At 42.5% G+C, this 25659-nt stretch overlaps 1 protein-coding gene across 2 annotated transcripts; it reads left to right on the forward strand.

Annotated features, from left to right (window-relative positions):
• The first annotated feature begins 3662 nt into the window (after positions 1–3662).
• Positions 3663–23894, forward strand: zgc:113263 (uncharacterized protein LOC503753 homolog). Of its 2 annotated transcripts, none has more exons than XM_034133652.1 (23): positions 3663–3944; positions 5133–5335; positions 6209–6313; positions 6554–6649; positions 8847–8957; positions 12883–13006; positions 13115–13541; positions 13998–14065; positions 14145–14382; positions 14507–14685; positions 15044–15284; positions 15379–15527; positions 15678–15769; positions 16212–16369; positions 16450–16595; positions 16874–17126; positions 17202–17549; positions 18046–18185; positions 18280–18526; positions 20410–20528; positions 21478–21730; positions 21848–21954; positions 23100–23894. In XM_034133652.1, exons 1-23 carry the CDS (start codon positions 3917–3919, stop codon positions 23105–23107), a joined length of 3840 nt encoding a protein of 1279 aa, XP_033989543.1. In that variant the 5' UTR covers positions 3663–3916; the 3' UTR covers positions 23108–23894. The 2 variants fall into 2 exon arrangements, with proteins under 2 accessions (XP_033989543.1, XP_033989544.1); XM_034133653.1 differs by having other exon boundaries at positions 21487–21730.
• Positions 23895–25659: the final 1765 nt, after the last annotated feature.

Genomic DNA, 25659 nt, shown 5'->3' on the forward strand with positions numbered 1-25659 from the left:
CCTCCTCCAAACAGCATTATAACCAGACTGTATCATTAAAACTACAAGTACCAGTTCTAGATCCTTGACTTTAGACAAACAATTCAAAAGACAAAATGTATTTAAAGACCAATCTTTATTTGAAGGTGCCTCTTAACCTGAGATATTAGTTATACAGTAATAGTATTGACAATCTAAAAAAACTGAGCAACTCAACAGTCAACTTTATATTTCTTATTGTCTAAAGCATTTATTATTTTCATTTTTCCCCTCTCATATTCAGTGTGGATGGATTGAGACAGCGTGGTGTCCAGAGAGCTGCAGAGACTTCAGGGAGAAACCTCCGTGTGATGGACGTCCTGTCTGTTGGTTTGGCCGGAGAGGACTGAGGGTCTTTCCTCTGTGAGGAGGACCAGGCCTGATGGAGGAGCCCATGCATAGCTGATACCACCTGATCAGGCCTAGTCTGTCACTTTATTTGACTAAATGTGTTTACTTATACATTTAATAGGTTTACACCTTCTGTCCATATGTGCTTTTTATTTAAAACATGTTTGATTAACTTTTGGTTCACATTTCAATAAATTGAATTTGTATTTGCACTCCTTTTGTCCATTATTCTTACTGAAAATGTTAGATTACACATTCACATCTGACTGAAGATTGGCCCCATTTATTTGCGTTGCAAACTCTGCGGTACAAGGTACAGGTTGTGAAGCTCATAAAGTGAGGATGACCACTCTGATGCCTCGTCCCATAAAAAGCCCCGGCAGCAGCTCACAAAGCTGCGATAGGCAAGATGCCGAAAACGCCTATAAGGGGAGGAATGGATGATATACAGTGTATATATGTATGTTTACACATATTCATTTGTACATTTCTAAAAATAAAGTTTGATGGAAATACTTAGTAGCCTTTCTTCCCTGAATTATTTGCTCCTATAACATATCATTCATATATATATATATAGCAAACCATGATTTGATTTTTCATCAAACAGTAGTAGTTTATTACAGGTAAAAATAACTTACTCTTCTATAACAACAGTTGTAGGTGCAGTTCGGTTAGTTAGCGTATAACATATACGGCTGTACCGACGCTATTGTAAGACTGATGTTCCGCTCAGAGCGAGCCGAAAAAAGCACTGTTAGACATGGGCGGAGCCTCTCTGGTGGTTGACTAAACAGAACAGAGTGGCCGAGCTGACCAATCGGAGCACACTGGGCTCACAGGGAGGGGGGGGGCAAGAGCTCCAAAGAGCCGTTTAGGACAGACAGTGAATACCGGTGAATACACATACTTTACAGAGATGCTGTATGCGAAACCAATGTGAGTTTGGAAAATTGCACAGTATAAATCTATTTTAGTATACCTCAACAATGGAATTATGATCAGTGGAAATGGCCATGACATGGGCCCTTTAAGGCACTTGTTTTTACAAAGTATAAAAGAAACTAACCATTCGAGAATAGCAACAATAATAACAGAATACACTATTAGAATGGTGAAACATAAAGTGAAATGAATTTACTCTATATTAGAATTTTGTAACATAGTTCATCATTCAAATGATTTCATATTTGAAGAATCTCATAATTTGGACATCCTTTGGACAAAATCATCATTTAAACCAGGTTCTGCAAATGGGAGTGGGTCATCTTGTTCTGCTAGCATTTGTAACTGTTTCCTCATGAGAAATGTACCCTCCCTCCTTACATACCTTTTAAGGTATGTAAGTAATATGTTCTCTAGAAAGGGCCGTGGTGATCAATCGGTTCGTTAGGGCACCCCTATGCTATCCTTGAATTGCATCACTTAAAAGTTCCTACTTCAGTACCTTTGGGTGGTCTGTTATAATGCAGTGATAAAATCCCTGAAATGGTGTGAAAACCGGTGGAATATCAATAACTCATTATACTCATTTATCTTCAATTCTGGTCTATTTAAAGAACTATGCAAACCCCTTTAACAGTGTGTGGAACCTTGGGTGTCCGAACATGTGACAATTACTACCTCCTTTATCAAGGATTTAAAAACAGAAGTCATTTCATCAATGGTTTGTAGTTGAATTTAGGAATTTTCACTTATGGCAGATATGTTTTACTTTAAATAACATCTCTAAATTTCAGGTCATCACTGATTAAATGGATGACCATCATAATTTGGTGCCGTGCACTCCCTGTGAAGCTGCAAGTACGATTTAAAACAACTGCAGGGTGGGTTGAGTGACCCCTTCTCCCTAAACGATATGGGTTGTCAAAAATATGCACCATTACAATGAGTGATCCAAGGCCCCGCATGTTTTACTCCCAATTATATTGCTTTTTCCAAAATTAAATTTGCAATCGCTCTTTGCCCAGTGTCTTTTTAAAAACTCTACATCTTGGACGACAAACAAATGTTATTTCCACCTTAACAGTTCTCCTATGGTAATAACTATGCTACAATGGTGAAATCAATACTTTAGATTGGAATACTATATTTGGTTTCGTACTAGCTCTCCCTTTTAAAGGGGACCTATCATGCAAAATGCACTTTTGTACGTCTTTTATACATGAATATGTGTCCCCGGTGTTCCAGGGAAAACACAACCCTCTCTATTTTCCTCCATACCCAAATCTCTAAAAAAGGGGCTGCAACGGATCTGATCAAAACAGATCCAGATTTGAACACTGTCCTGACGTCAGGACGGTGGCGCTACGGCTATTGGGCCAACTCTCCACCTATCAGGGGAATGTGGGGTTGGGCCACGGCTGGCCATTGCCGCTCGAAAGCGCTGGAGACGCTGTAGTACATATGCCAGGCCTGTAAGTGGCGCTATTTTTCTCCCCCTCTTCTGACTTGATCAGAGCGCGCTCCCCTCTCCTGCAGGGGGGCGTGGTCAGCTGCAGCTCACAGAATCAGCCCCCTGCAAAAACAGTGCTGGAGAACAGCAAATAGAGCGAAATGAGGCATGGCTTAAAATCATGATCTGTTTGGTATTTTGAAAACAGAAACGTATAAATATACCTTATATAGGTATGGCCCTACAATATATAATTTAAAGGGGACCTATCATGCAAAATGCACTTTTGTACGTCTTTTATACATGAATATGTGTCCCCGGTGTTCCAGGGAACTCACCAAGTGTCAGAAAACACAACCCTCTCTATTTTCCTCCATACCCAAATCTCTAAAAAAAGGGGCTGCAACGGATCTGATAAAAACTGATCTAGATTTGAACACTGTCCTGACGTCAGGACGGTGGCGCTACGGCTATTGGGCCAACTCCACCAATCAGGAGGAGACCGCCACGGCCATTGCCGTTCGAAAGCGCTGGAGACGCTGTAGTACATATGCCAGGCCAGTAGATGGTGCTGTTCTCACTGAATCTGCCCCTGCACAAACGAAGCTATAGATTATCAAATTGAGCAAAATGAGGCATGGCTAAAATGCATGATCTGTTTGGTATTTTGAAAAAAAAAAAGTATAAATATGCCTTATATAGGTATGGTCCTACACTATATTATTCAAATATAGCATGATAGGTCCACTTTAAATATAGCATGATAGGTCCACTTTAAAGAGCTGTACAACCATCCACCCGTCATTACACTGGGCGGAGCTTTGGCGCCCTCTGGTGTTGTAAAACAGGAAGTCCGGATCGCTTGGTAGATCCGGTCTTCCTCAGCCAACCAGGAAAGAGGGCTTGTCGGGATCTGGACTGAGGCGGATGAGACCAGAAACCTTTGTTCTGTCTCCTCTCGCTCCTCGCCGTTAAACAGCAGCCTGTCAATGCTTCCGGACAAACTGCTCGCGGTTCTGTGAGTGGGATACCTCAGAAGGATGCTCTCTGAATGAGACATCAGCAGCTACTATTGACTCGGTTTTTCATATTTTTCCTGCTCGCTACAGCCCGAGGGGGACGTCTGCTCGTGTTGTTCCTGTCAGCTGCTAAATGGAAATAAAACGGGGATCTGATCGAGGTGCGTGCAATGAAAACCCGCGTTGTAGTGATCTCTGTGATCAGTGAGTTTACTCTGACCTCAAAATAATTCTGTATACACACTGTAGGGTTTCTATGCATGCTAACCTGATCCACGGTGAACTGTAGCGGTCTGTGCTGTCTTATGTGCATCCCGCCACCAGGGACCGAGCTCCTATAGTTAGCCTAGTCCTGGCAGGGTTGTAGTTCTTCTGAGCTTCCTTCATCAGAAATGCAATGGCTGCCCGGCGGATGTGAGTTTGTTTACAGCCTGATGGATGCTGTTGTCAGGGCACCTGAGGGCACCTCTGTCCTGTCAGTGTTTCAGCAGACACTTTGCCAATATAAATCAAATTCACTCATGCAAAGAGTGCTCTCTGCCAGCATGCACAGTGTCAGGTGTTGTTGGCACAGTTTGCTGATGAATTATAGGCAAAGTAGTGAGTAAACTGCCCCTTGTTTAAACAACAACATTGAGCTTAAAAGATTGAAAACTGCCTCTACCTGTGTCTTGCCAAATATAAGAGTTTGTTTCCTTTTTCCCATGCAACATAATCATACCCAACCTCTGAACATGTGTTGATGCATGTTAGAGAACCTGCATTATGTAGCCGTCATCCTTTTTAAAATGTAGTTTACTTGATCAAAGCTGAATAATTCTCATCCACTAGCAGGAATGGTCATTCTAGATTGTCTAAAACAGCATATAATAACATTTTGTGATATTATTACAACATTTATGTTCTGGAAGTGGCTTCTTATCTCACCATCTCGTCCAGCTGATGGGGTTTTATCACTAAACCATATGAGAAATTGTTGATTTAAATAAATACTAGGGGATCATGTCTGTTTGTTTGTTATTGGCAAAAGTTAAATGAATCTGTATATGTTCAAAATCATTATTTTTTTGAAACAGTATAAGGTCATATTGCCCAGTACTATGTGTTTTTAAGGGAAATTAACTATAAACGTGTAATGCAACCAATGGAGGTGTTTTATGTTTACCTGCTCACTGGGTCACCTGTGCTGTTTACGCCTGTTGTCCATCAGGTTGGTTTTAAACACTCTCTTGTGCAGAACAATGCAGAATTGCCTGTTATAATCCTCATTATAACAGGCTGAATCAGACAAGTTTGGAATGGATGAAGTGTTGATAACATCTCTGCCTCCCCCCCCCCCCCCCCCCCAGGTAATGGTCTCCCAGCCCACTATGTGCGCCTCCTGGCCCCGCCCCTGCAGCTCCTGTCAGCCGCAGTGTGGCAAGTAGTGCAGCAGGGACATGTGGATCGCTATGGGATGCTGGAGGAGTTTGTTACCATGGTGACAGAACTGGTCCCAGAGCTGATGAGCTACAGTCAGAGGGCTCAGCTCATCCTGGGCCTCAGGGCCAGGGTCAGTAACAAGCACTGTTCAAAACACACACACACACACACACACACACACACACACACACACACACACACACACACACACACACACACACACACACACACACACACACATACACACACACACACACATACACACACACACACACACACACACACACATGCTGATTTTGCTTGTTTGTTTATTGTCGGAAAAAAATCCAAAACTCTAAGTGGAAAAAAAACATACTAAGGAATAGAGGCAGCAGTTGAACAGCAACTCCAAGTAACTCTGCCAGATAAGATATGTTTTTGTAAACAGAGTCTGGTGGCGTTAAGGAGATCATAAAAACACAAAGCGTACACCTTAAATCATCTTAAATAAGCTGTAACTCATGTCTGTGTCTCCAAACTGAATCCTGCCGACCACATCTACTGTCTATAAGACACTGACTATGGATAAATACCTCTTACATCTCCACTTAGAACAAACCAAATATCCTTTACCATTTACAAAATGGAAAAAGAGAGCAAAGATAAAACTAAGTTCTCCATTAGCTGTTGTCAAGTGTTTCTCACGGTGTGTGTGTGTGTGTGTGTGTGTGTGTGTGTGTGTGTGTGTGTGTGTGTGTGTGTGTGTGTGTGTGTGTGTGTGTGTGTGTGTGTGTGTGTGTGTGTGTGTGTGTGTGTGTGTGTGTGTGTGTGTGTGTGTGTGTGTGTGTGTGTGTGTGTGTGTGTGTGTGTGTGTGTGTGTGTGTGTGTGTGTGTGTGTGTGTGTGTGTGTGTGTGTGTGTGTGTGTGTGTGTGTGTGTGTGTGTGTGTGTGTGTGTGTGTGTGTGTGTGTGTGTGTGTGTGTGTGTGTGTGTGTGTGTGTGTGTGTGTGTGTGTGTGAACTCAGCTGGTTCTGGAGATGTGTCGGGGTGAGCACCCAGTGGACATGCAGAACATTCAGCCCCATCTGGACAGAATTAAAGCCCCCGTCAGCACTGCCAAGGATCACCATGTAAGTAAACTGTCACTGGAACACACACATCTGTTTTCTCTCTGGTGTGGATGTATATTGGTCACTTAGGATTGATTGAGGGTCCTGACTGTAGGGTTGTTTAAACCTGCTAAAACCTTTTAATGTCAAGAGCACACAGTTGATTTGGGGGATTTGATGTGAATATAGTCAAGGTGGGATAAAGTTCTGTTTTCAGTTCCTTTGATTTGAGCCTTCTTGTGTTCATATTGCTGTGTACAGGTAACCATCAACCAGGTGGAGGAATCTGAGGTCAACTTTGTGGAGTTGGTGCATTCATTACTGGAGGATCCGTCGGAAAGAACATATTTTTTCCAGGTGAGACAGCACTCACTTTTGTTTCAGGGTATTTCCTCTTAGCTGTTAGATGGTTGAGAACATTTCACCGGTTACAATGAAACAGTCTTGCAGTTAGCTGCAATAAAGGAGCAGTATGAATTGAAAGAACCCTTCTCATTTTTATTTGCCTCTTATGCAGTTTTCATGACCTATATACATTACGAGAGGGATGTATAGTAACATGGGACAATCCAGCAAGTTTTATAACAGTCAAACAGGAGCAGTGTTGGGGTATAAGTACTGTATATATTCATACATACACTCCTGTACACCCACTTATATATTTATATATATATATATATATTTATACCCATCCATAATCAAACATAGACACATATAGGTATACAAAGAGAGAGAGTTCAGCATCCTAACAGCCTGGTGAAAAAAAGCGTTTTTTTAGTCTGGTGGAGCTCGATTGGAGGCTGTGCTGTGGACCCAGCATCCCACAATGCTGAGTGCTTTGCGAGTGAGGCGGGTGTTGTAGAGGTCCAGGAGTGATGGGAGTGAGGCACCAATGATCCTCTCAGCAGTGTTCACTATGGGAGTGAGGCACCGAGGATCCTCTCAGCTGTGTTCAGGTTCGATGCTGTGCAGCTTCCGAACCACACCGTGATGCAGCTGCTGAGGATGCTCTCGATGGCGCCTCGGTAGAAGGAGAGCATGATGGGGGGGAAGCTCCTGCTCTCTTTAGTTTGCGGACGAAGTAGAGGCGCTGCTGGGCTTTCTTGGTGATTGACGTGGTGTTGTTACTCCAGGAGAGGTCCTCAGTGATGTGCACCCCCAAGAATTTGGTACAGCTCACCTGCTCCACAGCAGCACCCCCGATGGTCAATGGGTGGGGGTGTTTGGTGTCGTTTCTCCTGAAGTCGACAACAATCTCCCTTTGTTTTCTCCACATTGAGAAAGAGATTGTTGTCTATGCACCACGTGGCCAGCTGGTTCACCTCCCTCCTGTAGTGGGTTTTGTCGTTGTTGCTGATGAGACCCACCACAGTTGTGTCATCCGCAAACTTGATGAAGTGTTTGGAGCTGTGGGTGGGTGTGCAGTCGTGGGTCAGCAGGGTGAAGAGCAGGGGGCTGAGCACACATGCTTGGGGGGAACCCGTACTCAGTGTGATGGTTCCTGATATGTTGTTGCCGACCCGTACAGATTGGGGTCTGGCAGTGAGGAAGTCCAGCAGCCAGTTGCAGAGAAAGGGGCCGAGGCCCAGGTTTGTTAGTTTACAAACCAGCTTCTGGGGGATGATGGTGTTGAACGCTGAGCTAAAGTCTATGAACACCATCCTGACGAATGAGTTCTTTGTATCCAAGTGGGTGAGGGCTGGGTGGAGACTCAGTGGACCTCTTATATGCAAACTGAAACGAGTCCAGCGATGGGACGAGGGTGGATTTGATTTGTTTTATGACTAGCCTCTTAAAGCATTTCATGATGGTGGAGGTCAGCGCTACGGGGCGGTAGTCATTGAAGCAGAATGGAGACGACTACTTCGGCACTGGTAAGATGGTGGTCTCTTTGAAGCACGAGGGAACAATAGCCTGGCTCAGGGAGACGTTGAAGATGTCTGTGAGGACATCTGTGATCTCAGCTGTGCAGTCTTTCAACAGGAATGTTGAAAAAAAGAAAGGAAAGCTTTTCAGGTGTTAATCCTTAACAGTGTGCTCCTCACACTAACTGGGGCTGTGTTCTGCAACTGGTTAGGAGACCAAGCAACCTTTTCTCTTGGTGGTAAAACTCTGAATCAGCTCATTGTTAACTCTATAAAGTGTGGCTGTGTCTGTCGTACATAAGAAACCCATTCTCACCAAATCTCTTCATTAGTAGGCGAAGAGAGAAAGTCATTTCTAATATCTAGTAATATCTAATGAGTCATTTTTAACAACCTGGTTGCAAAAATTCATAATTCAATGCAAATAAATTGTGGTAGATCCCTATACAAAATCAAATTCCCTGTAAATGGTGAACTTAATAAATAATCTGAATAGTACAATTAAAACAACCTTTACACAGACAAGAGAATCTATGTATACTCAGGTTGTCTTGATTGCATTATATAGATTCAGAACAAAGGAGAACCATTCCCTATTCTTTCAATTAGTGTCATCCTATCTGAATATCTCTGAAGGTGAGGTCAGTCCCAACGACAACTCTTAAAATGTCCTTCTCTCTCATTTGCAGAAAATCTTCCCCGTCTACTTTGGCTCAAAGTACGATGCTGCACTTGAGATGCTGGTGTGGGAGTTCATATCCAGACTGGAGGAGCTGCTGCCAGTTCCAGACTTCACACAGGTACTCCAGCTTTATTAACCAACGACATGATGGATAATGTTCTGCCAGCAGTTCATTTAAAAATTGACACCCAAAGGGTAATGCTAAGACCTACATTATTACATTACATTGCATTTAGCTGACGCTTTTATCCAAAGCGACTTACAATAAGTGCATTCGACCAAGAAGATTCAAACTTGAAGAAAACAGAATCATATAAGTACATCAGGTTTCATAGAGCCAAAACATTTCAAGTGCTACTCAACTAGCTTTAGATAAGCCAGTCCTTTATTAGTATATAAGTGCTTTGTTAGTAATTGTATCGCTCTAAGCGGAGTCGAAAGAGATGAGTTTTCAGTCTGCGCCGGAAGATGTGTGAGCTTTCTGCGGTCCTGATGTCAATGGGGAGCTCATTCCACCATTTTGGAGCCAGGATAGCAAACCCACGTGTTTTTGCTGATGGGAACTTGGGTCCCCCTCGCAGTGCGGGTGCAGCGAGCCGTTTGGCTGATGCAGAGCGGAGGTGTATGGTTTAACCATGTCCTGGATGTAGGAAGGGCCAGATCCATTCACAGCATGGTACGCAAGTACCAGTGTCTTGAAGTGGATTCTAGCAGTTACTGGAAGCCAGTGAAGTGAGCGGAGAGCAGTGTGGTGTGGGAGAATTTAGGAAGGTTGAAGACCAGACGAGCCGCTGCATTCTGGATGAGCTGCAGAGGTCGGATGGCACATGCAGGTAGACCAGCCAGGAGGGAGTTGCAGTAGTCTAGGCGTGAGATGACGAGAGCCTGGACCAGAAGTTGCGTCGCTTTCTGGGTCAGGAGGGGAAGTATCCTCCTGATGTTGTAAAGAGTGTATCAGCAGCAGCGGGTTGTAGCAGCGATGTTTGCAGTGAAGGACAGTTTGTTATCTAGGGTCACACCCAGATTCCTTGCAGTCTGAGTCGGGGAAACAACAGAGGGGCCGATGTTGATTGTTAGGTCAAGAGTGGGACAATCTTTTCCAGGAAGAAAAAGCAGTTCAGTCTTGTCAAGGTTGAGCTTGAGGTGGTGAGCAGACATCGCTCGACAAGCAGAGATGCATTATTCCTCTTTAACTAGGCTATCACTAAAGAAATCAATACTTCGACACTGTTTTGATTAAAACATGAATTAATGACCTCTTCCAGAGTCTATTATAAGCAGGGGCGGATCTACCGGGGTGGCATGGGGTGGCAACTGCCACCCTAAAAATAGGCCTTGCCACCCCAGTTGGCAGCTTTGTTTTGAAAGAAAAGTTGTGGCTCATCGGACATTTATGAGAGAAAGTCTCTAATGTCCGAGTGCAAGTGAATGCAGCACAAGACGCGAGTCTTGTAACCCCTCCCCCCGCCCTGGCGCGAGCGTGGAAATGTGATTGGCGGCGATTTCATTTGAACGGGACGGTGCAAAACGAGAAGCATTCGGACCCAAGTACTGAAGGAATGAGGTATTTGCGGTCTAAGAGACTGTGAAGTTTGGCTGTACTCAGCATTGAATCAAAACGCACTAAAGCTTTAGATCTTAATCAGTTTGTGAGGCGTTTTGCTGAACAAGATGGTAATCGCCGCATTCAGCTGTAATAGGCATGCCAACTTGATGCTCTGCTCACGGATGAGCATACAAAACTGTTAAGATGATGACCTTGTATGTGTATATATATTTTTTTCTTTGTGGGGGTCTGCCCCCAAAAAACAGTTTTATGTACTGAGAAAGTCAAATAAGACGGTGTGTAAAACTTCACTGCCCAGCCAAAAAAAAGTAACCACTTTGATTTAACTAGGCCAGTAGGTAAGGACTTTCCACTGGATAATAACTGCAGCGATATGTTTTAGCTGAATACACGTTTTTTAACCCTAACTGATGCAGTTAGTCACTTAATGTGTGTTGTTTCTGATGTAAAGTCAAGGTTGTAACTGTTTGCAGTAAAGTCGTGGGGCGCTGAACTGTTCCTTTGAATCTTTTGAATTTTGATATATCATCGTAATTACTTGTCTTTCAAATTTGAAGGAGGGTGAGCAAGCATCTTGAGGAACATTCATCATTAACTCCTCCAAAAAATATAGTTTATTTAATAATAACACTGAATATGTGAATCATAAAAGTGATTAACAGCTGATAGGAATGATATGATTGTTAATATTATCATATTAATTCAGACAAACATCGATGAGACAGTTAATTAATGTACTTATTGCAGCAGTCTGCATAGATTTGGTACCCCTGCTGGTCTAAGAGTGAAACAAACTCATTCAGTTATTGTTCATTTAAAATTCATTACATTATGTCTGCCACCTTATATATTTATATTTAAGGATTCACTGTTGTGCCACAATAATGTCACCTAATGTTATTGAGTTAAAATATCAATATTGTGGATTTCCAAGTTAACATTGATTGATATGACTGCAATCAGCATATACTTCTGCCAGGGGATGCCACCCCTCAAAATCTCCTGCCACCCTCTTGCCACCCCATAAATATGTTTCTAGATCCGCCCCTGATGATAAGTAATGTGTCCTGTTAATAATAGCAGTGTTCTGCTATTTAGAAATAACAGACCGTAGAATGCCATAATTAACCAACCAGAGTCAAAGATTTGACAAGGCCCTGTAATAAATAATAATAAATAAACTAGAAGTCATTTGAGTTACATAGTTCTTGAACCAACTATTGAGAGTTAGCTTCAGTTACCCCACTATTTATTTGTTTGAATGTCACCAACATATCTCATTAACTAATGGATGCATTGGAATGAAATATGCTGTGTACAAACTGTTTTAGTGACCCTCTGAGCTTTCCTCTGGTGCTTTAAGAGCCACATTGCTGCTTGCACTATGCTTATGTAACAGGTCCCATTTGGACTTAAGGTCCTTACACACCAAACTGACACCAAAGAACACGTCCCGACGGAACGTCGCCTCACGTCTCCTGCGTCTTGGCCATGTTTCGCACTGGATCACACCGCAAAGACTTCAGCCGACGGCCAAGTTGCACGTACGAACTGCGCATGCGTGAGTGGCAATAACTCTCCTTACCAGCAGGCGGCGGTAGTGTGTATTCGTCATTTAAAAGAGGCAACAACCGGAAGACAGACTGCGTGATACACCGAGAGAAGAAGAACAGACTGCGTGATATAAACAAACAACAAATAGCGTGTGCGTTCCATTTTCACTCTCCAACGAGAAGCTCATGGGGCTTTCCCGAACCTGTGTCGAGAGCTGGAGTTAAATGAAATCTCAGATTTGCCTTCTTGATAGTTTGTTTGGGTCCCTCACTTCCGTTTCGTTTCTCATGCACTGATTCGCTAGCTGAACAGCCAATCAGAGTGATTTCTTTGGCCGACGGCCTTTAGCCTCCCGATTCAACATGTCGAATCAGCGGCGGAAGTTGTCGGCACGGCCGAAAAGACACGACGGTGCGGGACACACCAATCTGAGTAGGGCGACACGACGCTCATCGACGGCCCGACATCTATCGACGCCGACAATCGGCTTGGTGTGTAAGGACCTTTAGTTTATATCCATATTGTGTTACCTGGCATCTGCAGCTCTACCTGGGGACGTTATCAGCCCCTGGGGGGGGGGGTCTGCACTCTGCACTACTTGCTCTACCTCAACCATCAGAATAAACCAAATGCAGCACAGAGGAGTGTATCACCAGGAAAAAAGCTCTGGCATTATTCCAAACTGAACTGCTTGTTTTTCCCAGCTGACTGAGGCACACAGACTCATCTGTCTGCACCACTGACCCAGAGACAGACACAGAGAGGGGGGGGGGGGGTGTAACATGGTTCAGGTGCAACACAGTGTCCCAGCAGGCTGCTCCATCCTCTCCCTCCTCTGTACCGAGCTGTGGCTATTAAACAAAGTCAGACAGGATAGTGAATGCAGGATTACTAAAGCCTGTAACTTGATCTCTCCTCTCAGTTGGCTACTTTGCTCGGAGACTCTCCGTCCTTTCTAGACGACTGTTTACAATCCTTTTTCCCGCCGGAAGACATGAAGGCTGTACTTGAACACCACAGAAACCTTGGGCATTTTGGAGAGAAAGGTGAACAACAACCAGCCTTTGTTTAGTTTCTTAAAGCCTTTTCTTGTTTTGTGATCTGAACCTGGCTTGGGTCTAATGAACCTTTTATTTTTTCTTTCCTAATTGTAGATCCTAGATTATTACCAATGGATGACTGCATCCTCTCCTCCCTGTCTCTGCCTCCTGGGTCCAAACATGTCATGAACACCACCTCGCCTGCTCACAGGGATTTACACTTCTCAGAGAACAAAGGACGTTTTGACGCTCTCTTGAACACCAGCAGCCTGGAGAGGGCGAGCAGGAGGAGCTCTGAGACGCTGAGACAGAGCCTGAAGGACACCCGTCAGGTCAGAGGAGGGAGCGTCTCTCAGGAGAGGAAGCTGCAGAGCTCCGTCAGCGCTGACACCATCGACCTCACTGTGTCCGGGGAGACCGCGGCCACAGACCCAGCAGCCAATGACAACAGCCAAAGTGTGAGAGGAGGGCGGGTTCTCAGGAAGAGGAAGCTGAGCGGAGGCGGGGACATTCCCACTAAACAGCTAGCAGCGGCTTTCCTGTGAGATTACCACACGTTTGGTTCATTTTTAAAACACAAAGACATTACAGGGGGGTTAAAACCTCCTGGCTTTAGGGGTTGCCACTTAGGTTAGCACCACAATTAGATCAAATGTTTAATATGTCAAACCCGTTTGTTTTAAACCTGCAAACATAATGACATTCCCATTAGCCTCAGCTAATGCTAATCTTAGCTTGAAGGGCATACACATATTAAACACTATTCCACATTATTCAATTTTTGTTTAATGTCTTCTGCTCAGTTGTGTTGCTTCATGTGCTTCTTTTCATTATAATCTTCTAAAACACAATGTGTAACCAAACCTTTGACTTAAAACATCCAAGTTTCCATTTCTTTTCATGACATAAACGACTATTTTGTTAAATCCCTCATTGAGATAAATCACTTTGCATTAAAGAAAACGTTTTAAAGTAAAACATTTTGTTTTCCAAGCAGAAATTCATCAGTGGAAGGCGGGAATTCGGATGAATCTCCTCTAATCTCGATATGGGGAAAATACACAGGTTGGTACAGTTAATGTACCGATTAGTGGATATGTGTGTGTATCCACCTTGACTCTAACTCTACCTGTTTCATTTTTAGACTCTCTGGAAGAGTCTCTCCCAGCTGTGACGGACTCAAAGGTTCCCTGGTCGGACGAGGAGACGCTCAATCTGCTGGACATCTGGGGGAATGACTCTGTGCAGCGGGCTCTAAAGGGCTGCTCCAAAAACCGTCACATTTTTACTCAGATCGCTCAGAAGATAGCAGAGAGAGGGTACTCAAGAACCGTGGAACAGTGCCAGACTAGGATTAAAAGACTGAAGAAGAGCTTCCGCAGGTTAGTGTTCAATCAACTTTCTGTCCAGTCATTGCAATCTGAACTCCCCTCCTTAGACCTTGGATGTCATTTTTGTTTTATTGAAGCAAAAACCGTGTTGCCTTTCTCCTTTTTCTGATACTAGAGGGAGCTCCAAGCTGGAGAATAAATTTTACGAGCAGCTGAAGAGGGTCCTGGGCTCCTCAGGCCCCTCAGCTGTCCCTCAGGTCACCTATGATGTGGAAGAGGTCATCGATGAAGACGAGTCCCGAGACGAAGAGGATGACCTGCAATTCCTCGGCCATACGAACCAACCGGAAATAGGTAAGTTCAGAAAAAAACTTTAATTATAATTTCCCAAAACAAATGTCCCGATTTATGCCTGTTTTTTTTTCGACTCTGAATATAATCAGTTTACTATCATATATAAAATCCTCACATTTAAGAAGCTGCAACCAGGAAACATATGGCGTTTTTTATTACAAAATGTCTGCAGGTTGATTCTCACTCAATCTACAAATGTATTAATCAACTAATTGTTGCAGCTGTAATTTAAATCAGATAAAAGCATTATTAAAGATTTGTAGTGTATTTTATCTATATATGCTTCCCAGAACACAAAAAAAACCACATACAAATCATAATCAAAGATAATAATAAATGTCATGTTTTTACTTGACAGTCAATCATATTTCTGAAGGAACGAGAAGCGTTCCATGGACGGACGCTGAGACGCTGGGCCTCATCACCATGTGGGGCGAGGAGCAGGTGCAGCAGGAGCTGAGGGGGACGCACCGGACCGGACACATGTTCCCCACCATATCAAACAAGATGGCCGCCCAGGGCTTCTCCCGAACACCGGAACAGTGCCAGAGGAGGCTGAAGAGGCTGAAGGCAAATTTCAGGCAATGCTACCAAAACAAGTATGTGAACTCGCAGAAAGAGAGTGATGGGAAAAGCCTGTGGTAATTGCCGAGTTACAGTGTTAATCTGCTCTCTTCTTATCCTTTGTTGAAGCCTGGAAGGACAGGAGCAAGTTCCCTTCAAGTTTTACAGTGAACTGGGGAGGATCTTAGTGAAGGACTTCCCTTCAGTGCCACAGCCGGAGGAAACAGCAGGAGAGCTTGAACATGACGACTTCCCCTCATTCTCCCATCAGGACATCGGTAAACTTCAATGTTCTGTCAAATAAAACATATTTTAGACAATAGATGGAACATTTTGTGTCACAACATCCTAACACTAAATGGATTGTCATTAATGAATACGTTTTAATGATTTTATTGGCATGTTCTTTTCTTTTTGTGTCTCCTCAGAGTCTGCTGTGGGCGTTCAGGAGGACAGGAGGAAAGTCCCCTGGTCGGACAAAGAGACCATCATCCTTCTGGAGATCTGGGGAGACCCACAGGTAAACAGAAATAATGTAGATAGTTATGCCTGATAATAAGGCTGTACTGCCTTTTCAGAAATCATAGATACAGGCAGCGATTCAGAGATCCAGGCTAAACATTTGATCATAGAGGATGCTTTTTTACTTCTGTTCAAAGCAAAGTGGATATCTTGATTGTCTCTGGAAACAGATTTGGCAAATGTTTGCTTTTTATGGGCTAGAGGAGAGGGGGAGACCCTGCGCTGTTGGCAGGAGAGCTGTAGGCTGCGGTTACTACTCGCAGATACAATACAATATCATTGAATTCATGTCTTGGCTTTTTTGTATTAATAAGTTGCTTCATTTGTTGTCTTTGCAACAGTATACCACTTGAAACGATAGAGGGAAGAAAGTTGTTTATTGCCACTTTAAATATATATTTTGTATTGCCACCTTCATTAAGAATTTCCCCTACATTAAGGTCCAGCAGAGCATGAGACGCTACCCACACAACGGTCACATTTTCACGGAAATATCTGAGAAACTCGCGGCTAACGGCTACTCCCGCAGCGCAGGCCAGTGCCACACCAGGATCAAACGGCTGAAGGCTAACTACAGGCAGTGTCAGGAGAACATGAGGTAGGTGCTGCACAGATTCATGTCCCCGTCTGGACTGATGGTAGGACACATGTGTTAATACAACCTCCTCCTGTCTGTAGCTCATCTGGGACTGACAAAATCGACTTCAAGTTTTACGATCTGCTGGAACAAATCTTGGAGAAGCAGCCGTCCACATCCTCCACCGTGGTAACAGACTCCATCGAAATATCTGAAGACTCCAATGTGGAATCGGTGACCGAAACAGGTAAAAAATGTCCCCCCATTTACTATCTGCAGGGGTTATTATGGCAGCATTACTGAAGAGGACACTCTTATGGACATATGTATCGGTTTAAAATGTAAATTAACCAAGAATCCTAGCATGTACGCTAACATGCAGATTATTCGATTATTTTGCAAGGACGCTGCTAACTCTTCATGTCAACAACTACAGTGTATTTGTATGCTTTACAAAGACAAATCAAATGTCTTCACTTGTGAAATGGTGCATATACTCTATAAACTGTGTGTTTCTGCTGACAGATGGAGAAGCCAGCATGTCGACAGAGAAAGCTCCACCCAGCTTGTGGTCCGATGAGGAGACACTGGCTCTGATCGAGGTCTGGGGCGACGAAGACGTTCAGAGAGCGCTGAGGGGATTCATCCACAACGGACACGTCTACGCCGACATTTCGGAGAGAATGCGCGACCTCGGCTACTCCAAGAGCTCGGACCAGTGCCGCTGGAAAGTCAAGTCACTGAGGAACAACTTCCGACAGTGCTGCGAGAGGAAAAAGTGAGACCAAGTCACTTTATCAGTGTGCACATATAATCCAATACGACTCTAATGGTTCATATTCACTTTCTATAGGTGTGGAAGAAGAATAGATTATAGATTCTACCCACAGCTTGAAGAAATCCTCGGACAGGATGCAGGTCCTGTTGATGAGTATGAGGAAAAAGAGGAACAAGCAGACCAGGATCCAGGTCCAGATGGAGTGACCACAGCGTGGACGGAGCAGGAGACGGTGGCCCTCGTGGAGGTGTGGGCGGCAGACGACGTGCAGCACGGCCTGAAGACCTGCGTCCGCAACGGGCACATATTCGCCGACATATCGGAAAGAATGACCGCCGTGGGATGGCCGAGGACGGCGGAGCAGTGCCACTCCCGGATCAAGAGGTTGAAGAAGAGCTACAGGCGGTACTGCAACAGCTGGAGGTAAGTTAAAGGGTTGATTGATCCTTTCTCAGACATTTTTAATAATACTACATCGTTCGTCAGGAAATATAAGAGGTCCCGTTATGTTCTTTGGGGTTTCCCTTTCCTGTTGTGTGTTATGTAGGTTTTTGTTCATGCTAATGCTTATTTGCATTATTGATTTATCTGCCAAGTGCTTTCTCTGTAAATCAATATGTGATAGGTCAGAAAAAAAGAAAAAAAAATTCCCATAGACCGAAGTGACAGATCCCCCCCCCCCAGACATGTTAAAGCCATTAAATACTGCGGTTTGAATTATAATCTTGGTCAGATAAGTACTTACCTAAAGAGGCCCTATTATGCTTTTTGGGGTGTTCCCTTCCCTGTAGTGTGTTATGTAGGTTTCTATGCATGTAATGGTCTGCAGAGGCTAAAATCTCTGTGTTGCCTCCAAAGGGAGTTCCTCTCCCACACACATTAAGACCAGTTTCACCCTGGCATGATTGACTTTTTCCAGAAGTGGAGCACGCACCACTGTGTTCCGATACTTCCACCTCCTGGCTCCGGTGCTCGGTGATGACTCGGTGAATGCTGATGTGGACAGTACTGCTGCTGACACCACCTTACAACCTCTTACAGACAATGATTCGGACATGGGTGGGTTCCAACATGATCAAACATGGGTGTGATTGTGCAGATACTATGTCAGTTCAAAGCTGATTTAATGAAATAAATCTGTTCCTCCTCTTAGCGGAGCAGCCGTCCTCCAGCCAGCTCCTGGACCTGAGCAGGAAGACGCCCTGGTCGGACCAGGAGACCCGCACCCTGCTGGAGATCTGGGGGGAGGACAATGTGCAGCTCACCCTGAGGGGCTGCCTGAAGAACCGCCACGTGTTCGACTACATCTCTGAGAAGATGGGCGACGGAGGATACATAAGGTCCTCAGAGCAGTGCTACACCCGCATCAAGCGGCTTAAATACGGCTTCTTGCATGAAAAGTGAGTATTTACAAAACCCTTTTTCTCTTCTAAAGCCATGCTAATATGTTATTGGTGTTGTCATTAATAGCCAGCATCGAGAGGTTATTTATGTTGTTAATTAACTCACCAACCAATCACGGAACAGAGCAAAACGTAAAACGACATTAAACTTTATTACTACTTTTAACCTTGATGAAGGCAGCGCTTACCAGATCCACACAGAGGAAACTGAAATGATTTCACTAATAAGAAACTCGATAAGATAAATCATCATAATCAGGGGTGCACATCACTTTTTTAGTGAGTTACTCAGATGAGTACCAGGAGACAGCGTTTGGTACTCACCCCACACGAAGCGTGGTCCTCCTCAGTGTCTCCTTCACTGTCCTCTATTTACACTTCTTGCATGCTAGATGATGAAGATGATGAAGATGCACCTCCCGGTCTCTTTTTAAGCCTCTGATTTGCATTTCCTGAGGCCAAGTTGAAGGATCAAATACTAAGAAATGATCTCATGACTTGAAGTCATATCTGATTTCAGATGTGGGAAGTTACTAAGTACACTTATTCAAGTACTGTACTTAAAGTGGACCTATCATGCTATATTTGAATAATATATTGTAGGGCCATACCTATACAAGGTATATTTATACGTTTTCTTTTTCAAAATACCAAACAGATCATGCATTTTAGCCATGCCTCATTTCGCTCTATTTTGCTCTCCTCCACCCTGTCTTTGCATGCAGGGGGGCGAGGCACGAGCGTCATGTTACCATGCTGTTACCATGCCACGGCAACCTCTCATTCCCCTGATAGGTGGAGAGTTGGCCATATAGGCGGAGCTCCTCCGTCCTGACGTCAGAGACATTTTCAAATCTGTATCAGTCTGTATCAGATCTGTTGCAGCCCCGTTTTTAGAGATTTGGGTATGGAGGAAAAGAGAGAGGGTTGTGTTTTCTGACACTTGGTGAGTTCCCTGGAACACCGGGGACACATATTCATGTATAAAAGACGTACAAAAGTGCATTTTGCATGATAGGTCCCCTTTAAGTACAATCATTTGAGATATTTGTACTTTACTTGACTTTGATGCTACTTTGTATTTCTACTCCACTACAGTTCAGAGGTAAATGGTGTACTTTTACTCCACTACATGTATTTAATACCTTTAGTTACTTTACAGATCTGGATGAATGATGTGAAATATAATCAAGTGTTAAATCAGACTTTAGTTCCACCTGGAGTAAATTCACAAGCTACCCTGCAGTATACAAAGTCATTACAACTAGCTGCACCTTTACCAGCTTTGAGAACACTTTAATGATCAATCATTATAAAACATATCATATACATTATTCTGAAATGGACCAATCTGCACAATGATTACTTTTAGTTTTGGTACTTTAACTATATTTTGATAATACTTTTCTAATTTTACTTGAGTAACATTTTGAATGCAGGACTTTTACTGTAACAGAGTGTAGACGGAATATGTGTTTTGTTTTGAGGTACGCAAAGGTGCGTAGTGACACAAGTGACGTTACGCAATTCAGATTTGTGCCGCGCATGCGTACCTGCGTACCAGTTATGTGCACCCCTGATCATAATCTTTTTGCAACAGTGTCAAATGTATATTATTGTCCGTTATTTATATTTTCGATGCAATATATTTAGCTTTTTTTTTGTTTTTAATCAGTTTTGTCCCCCAGTGTGAATTCCTTTAGTTTGGAAGTTAAAGTGAAGATTATAAGATTTCAGACCTTGTGGCACTTTTTAAATAAAAATTAAAAGAGTTTATCGTTTCCAGAGGAGAGGCTCATGTGATGACCAATAATGATGCAATAATTTGCTCTCTCAGTTTGGAATTTGGAAAAACTGACACCTCCTTTCTTTAAATTCAGAGAGGATTATAAATTCTACAGTGAGATGGATGAAATCTTCAGGAGAGAGCTGAAAGTGGACGACTCAGTCGCAGACACGCAGGACACAGAGGAGTCGGAGGACTGCACTCAAAATAAAGGTGAAACTTCACAAAAACATTTACATATTTTTTAACATGAAGTGAAAGGATCAAACAAGCCATATAGAGACTCAACGAAATCAAAATCTACAACATGGGAGCTCCTACTCAAAAATCATTTTGATTGTAGAAGCAATATCTGAATAACTATGTCTTGGATTAAAGGATACTTCTCTAATGATATCCCTATTCTTACTTTTTAAGAAGGGGTATAGTCCTCTGTGTTTAATATTCCACAAAGATATTTGTAAGAAAAGCCGTTTTTTTAAGAGTACACTATATGTTGCATTTAGGTGTAGGCAGTTTACTATGTTTCTCATCTTAATTCCTGTAAATTAAACAGGATGACTGAATACAAGTGAGCAAATGCCATAAGCAAATCTCTCCCTAATTCCATCCATTAAAATGCCATATAATGCACATTTTGCTACTAACTAAGTCTAAGCAGAGTTTGCGTTAACCGAATATTTTCCGTCTATGACGGATTTTTTTTAACAATGACGGAAAAATCTGAAAGCCGTCCGTCATTTTGACAGATTAGAACAAACTCAGAACAGCGCCAAAGTTTCCCCGCAGCGGGGCTCTGGTGTTGTGCCGTGTTATGCATGCCCGCCCCAAAAGGAAATTATACCGTTTCCAAACCTAACTTTGCCGAACAATTCATTGAAATGTCTGTGAGTATTTGCTTTACGCTGTGCGCGCTCCCGCGAGGTGCAGTGGGCATGCGTAACACGGCGCTAACAGTTCACGAGGCGTCCACCCCCCCGGCACAGTTGTGTACAGGCCGACGGGTAATAATGGATTTTGACGGAAATGTTACGAAAGAGTCTAACGCAACCTCTGATGTTGAGTTTAAACACTTGACTGTGTATCTATCTTTATTGTCATTAAGCTGTAATCTGTACAGGATGTTGATTGTATATTGATCTCTGAGTTTCCTCTCTGCTAGCGGCCTCAGGTGCTCAGTGGGTGGCCGACAGCTCCAAGCTGCCCTGGAGCGACGGAGAGACGGAGGCTCTGCTGGACCTGTGGGGCAGCGAGGAGGTGCAGGAGACCCTGAAGGGCTGCACCAAGAACAAACACATCTTCATCCAGATCTCTGAGGTCATGGTCAGCCAGGGCTACATGCGCACCCCCGAACAGTGTCAGACCAGAATAAAGAGGCTGAGGGCCAACTTCAGACACTTCCTAGAGGGCAGGAAGTAAGTGTTCACGCTGCACGTCTAAACATCCATACTCTGAATACCTCACAACATTTGATCCACCCTGGCAACACCTTCCTTCTCCTTTTAACAATAAATTCTGTTTCCTGTTTCCAGAGGGGAAAAACAGGAGTGCAAGTTTTTTGAGCAGCTGGTGCAGATATTTGGAAGCAAATATGTATCGAACTCTGACCCCCTGACCGAGGACGCAGCCGAGGACGTAGGTAAGGAGTCAGCGTGCTTTACGTGGTCCGTCATGATAGTGTGAGGCAGTGGCTTTATTAACCTGCTAATGTACAGGAAAAACCATCAATCAATCAAACTGTATTTATATAGCATCATTTATACACAAAATGTTACATAAAGTGCTTCACAAACCAGAAACGACTACAACAAAAAATCATAATTGATAAAAACACAACAGAAGTCAATAAACACAGCACTGAATAAAGACATTTAAAAATGTTGGATAAAATAAATAAAAACCAGTGGGCTATGATTTTGTTAGTCTCTGCCATGCAACAGGAATTATTCTATTTTTATTATACACATTTTTGTTTACTCCTGTTAAAACCTCAGAGATCATGTCACACCGAGGTTTTATAATTGTTGTTTTTTACAGTCTCAGCCTCCATTTAAAGCTACAGACAGAGAATCAGCACTTTTGGAACAGAGCTGAAACAGAGGGGGTTTATGGGATGCTACAATGATCTGTTTTGTGTTTCAGCCAATCAGAGACAGGTTCTGTATATAACTGAGACCTGTTATATATTGGTGAAAAATAGTATAGTAGGGGACCTTTAAGCAAACTGATTAACACATTATATCTCAATGTCCTAATCCATACAAATTGTGTCAAGCGTCACATTGTGGTTTTACAGTCAGTTATGAATTTGTGTTTGTTTGTACAGATTAAGCCTGTATAAATTATATAGCATCTTTTTGTTTTACTTTGTTTATTGGGTTTTACAATAATATACCGTTGTTACATCAGAGCATATATCAAATTAAGAAGACAGATGTTCAGTGTAAAAGACAAAATAAAAAGCAATACTACTGTACGGGGGCTAGCTCTTCCCCCTGTTTTTATGCTAAGCTAACTGGCTGCTAGCTCTAGCTAGTAACCAAATGATCTTCTCTAAATCTCAGCAATAAAGAAAATAATTTATTTCTAAAAAATAATTTAAAAAAAGTAAACTTTTAACTATAATTCATTAATGTTGAGATTCTCATAAGACAAATCTGAAATGCACTTTCTTCATTGGAAAACTCACTGCCTTACTCACTACTTTACAGTACAGTTAACCATGTACAGTAGCTAAGTCATATTCTCAGTTTAATATTTAATGATTCACGTTTTCCTATCCAGAGACCTGAAACTGTCTGTAATCGTGAAGTGAAATAATGAGGAAGAAGCCGCTGCAGACTGAGGAACATCCAGAAGTGAAGAGGACACTGGAGCAGAAGCTGGTGGTGTGCCGCTGCGCACGGATGACGTCTGCCTGTGTACACACTTCAAATACTTTTACATTCTTCATGCACACAGGTTGTGTGTGTGTGTGTGTGTGTGTGTGTGTGTGTGTGTGTTTGTGTGTGTGTTTGTGTGCGTGTGTTTGTGACTTTCCGTCCCTCCACCAGAGTGTCTTTATATTATTTATAACAGAGCCATGACACTACAACCAAAAGCTCAGGGCTCAAGGGACGAAAATGAATCTGTGATCTTGACCTGGAGGGAGTCACACATCACGCTGGGCTCCTCCAGAGTTTTTCTTTTTGCTAGTATATAGTTATTTTGTACTTGAACTAAAATGAGCGTATGAAAGCACAGGCCAAAAGAAACAAACACAAGGCCTCTTTACTGTAACCACATCTGCTTTTTGCTCTTTATTCAGGTCTCACTTCTGTCCGTGCCATTGTTTACACTTTTTGCAATCTGCAGTAAATGTTGAACTCATGAAGCTAATCCTTTTTCCTTATTTTTTACACGGTATAAGTTGATCTTGTCCACAATTTCAATTATTTATTTAAATTATTGTTTAACTTTGTATTTCAAAAGTTTACTGCTACTTTAATTATGTTACTTTTCAAACGTTAAAGAAGAACATTTTTCCACAAGCTTATCAAGGTTTTGTCAAACCAATTAAAGGAACTTGATTTTTTTTAATGATTTGTTGTTGTGTGTTAATTTTGATTGACTAAGATTGAGAAACTACACTAACACCATTATGGAAGAAAAATAATAATCTTCAAATGAATAAAATGCAACGAGAAGGTAAATGTAACATCTATATGGATCACATAGTACATACAGTAAGTACTATAAAGCACATTTAACGTATACTTCTACCCATTTTGAGGCAAATTCAAACTTAGTACAGTATATATTTATAAAACGGACAAGTCAAATCAAGCAATCTGATTGGTTCTTAGCCGTGATATACTGAGCGTATACCACGGGTAGAATTGTAGTTACTTTTCACAACAAGTCAGTATCCCTCCGCGTCTTGAGAAAACTGTATACAGTTGGGCTGAAAAGCAAACCCTTTCAAACTGGGACAAGAAAACAGCGGAGAAGTAACGGGGCAGAAACCCTCCCCGCGAGCAATATTCTCGCCACGCCAAGCAACAGCCTAGAACAACCTCAACCTATACAAGTAACCACGTAAGCCATTCTACTGATGCTGGACAGTTTTTCAGTGGGTGCACAATAACGGCAACATACAAATCAATGTAAATAAATAGCCAAATAATGGATCAACGCTCTCTGTCTAATATGTTCGCTAGCTGTAGTGTTGTTGCATAGCAACCACCTCGCACTATGTTTCGTGCAGAAGGCAACGGAGGGACTATTTTATTTTGAACATCATTATTTACTCAAAACTATTTAAATTAGAGTGTGTATTTTTCTTTCATATTGCCACACTTGGTAACCGTTTTATAAAAGCAATAGCTCACTTCAGGCCGTGATATATGCTCAGTATCCTACCACTATGGGCTCAGAACAGTCTCATAATACACACATGCACACAGAAGGATTCACACTTGTATTTCATGATCCGCAAAAGGATTCACACTTGTATTTCCGGATCCACACTTGTGTTTTTCAATGCACACACAAATGTGTTCCGTTTCATATACATGTAAATAAAATCCAAATACAGAAAAAAGTTTTACATATGTATTTTTGATCCTCACATATTTGTTTTCCGTTTAAAACCGCTGCACCTGCAAACACAAACCGCTTTCTGTGCATGGATCGCTGTGCATTCGTGTGTGGGTTTTTTGAGACTCCCCTGACGGTCACCCGATTCGTACTTGTAATTGTTTCTATCTATAGCGATCCATGCACAGAAAGCGGTTTGTGTTTGCAGGTTCAGGGGATTTAAACGGAAAACAAATATGTGAGGATCAAAAATACATATGTAAAACTTTTTTCTGTATTTGGATTTTATTTACATGTATATGAAACGGAACACATTTGTGTGTGCATTGAAAAACACAAGTGTGGATCCGGAAATACAAGTGTGAATCCTTTTGCGGATCATGAAATACAAGTGTGAATCCTTCTGTGTGCATGTGTGTATTATGAGACTGTTCTGAGCCCATATACCACGGCCTGTCGTGAGCTATTGCTTAAATATATGTATATCACATCGCACAATGACATACTATTCTTGCATAATATATGTTAAAATATTCTTTCAGACAGTACCTGTTTAAAATGGAAACTTTTTATTTTATTTTCCTTTTTAAATAAATATAAATGTCATGTTCAAACAATACACGAAACAAGAGTATGAAACGCAATTTAAAGGGATCCTATTAAGCTTTTTCCCTTTTCTGTAGTGTGTTCTGTAGGTTTCTGTGCATGTAAATGGTCTGCAAAGACTACAATCCCTGTGTTCCCTCCAGAGGGAGTTTGTTTACTT

This window comes from Trematomus bernacchii, unplaced genomic scaffold (assembly GCF_902827165.1).
Source record: "Trematomus bernacchii unplaced genomic scaffold, fTreBer1.1, whole genome shotgun sequence".
Taxonomy (NCBI): Eukaryota; Metazoa; Chordata; class Actinopteri; order Perciformes; family Nototheniidae; genus Trematomus; species Trematomus bernacchii.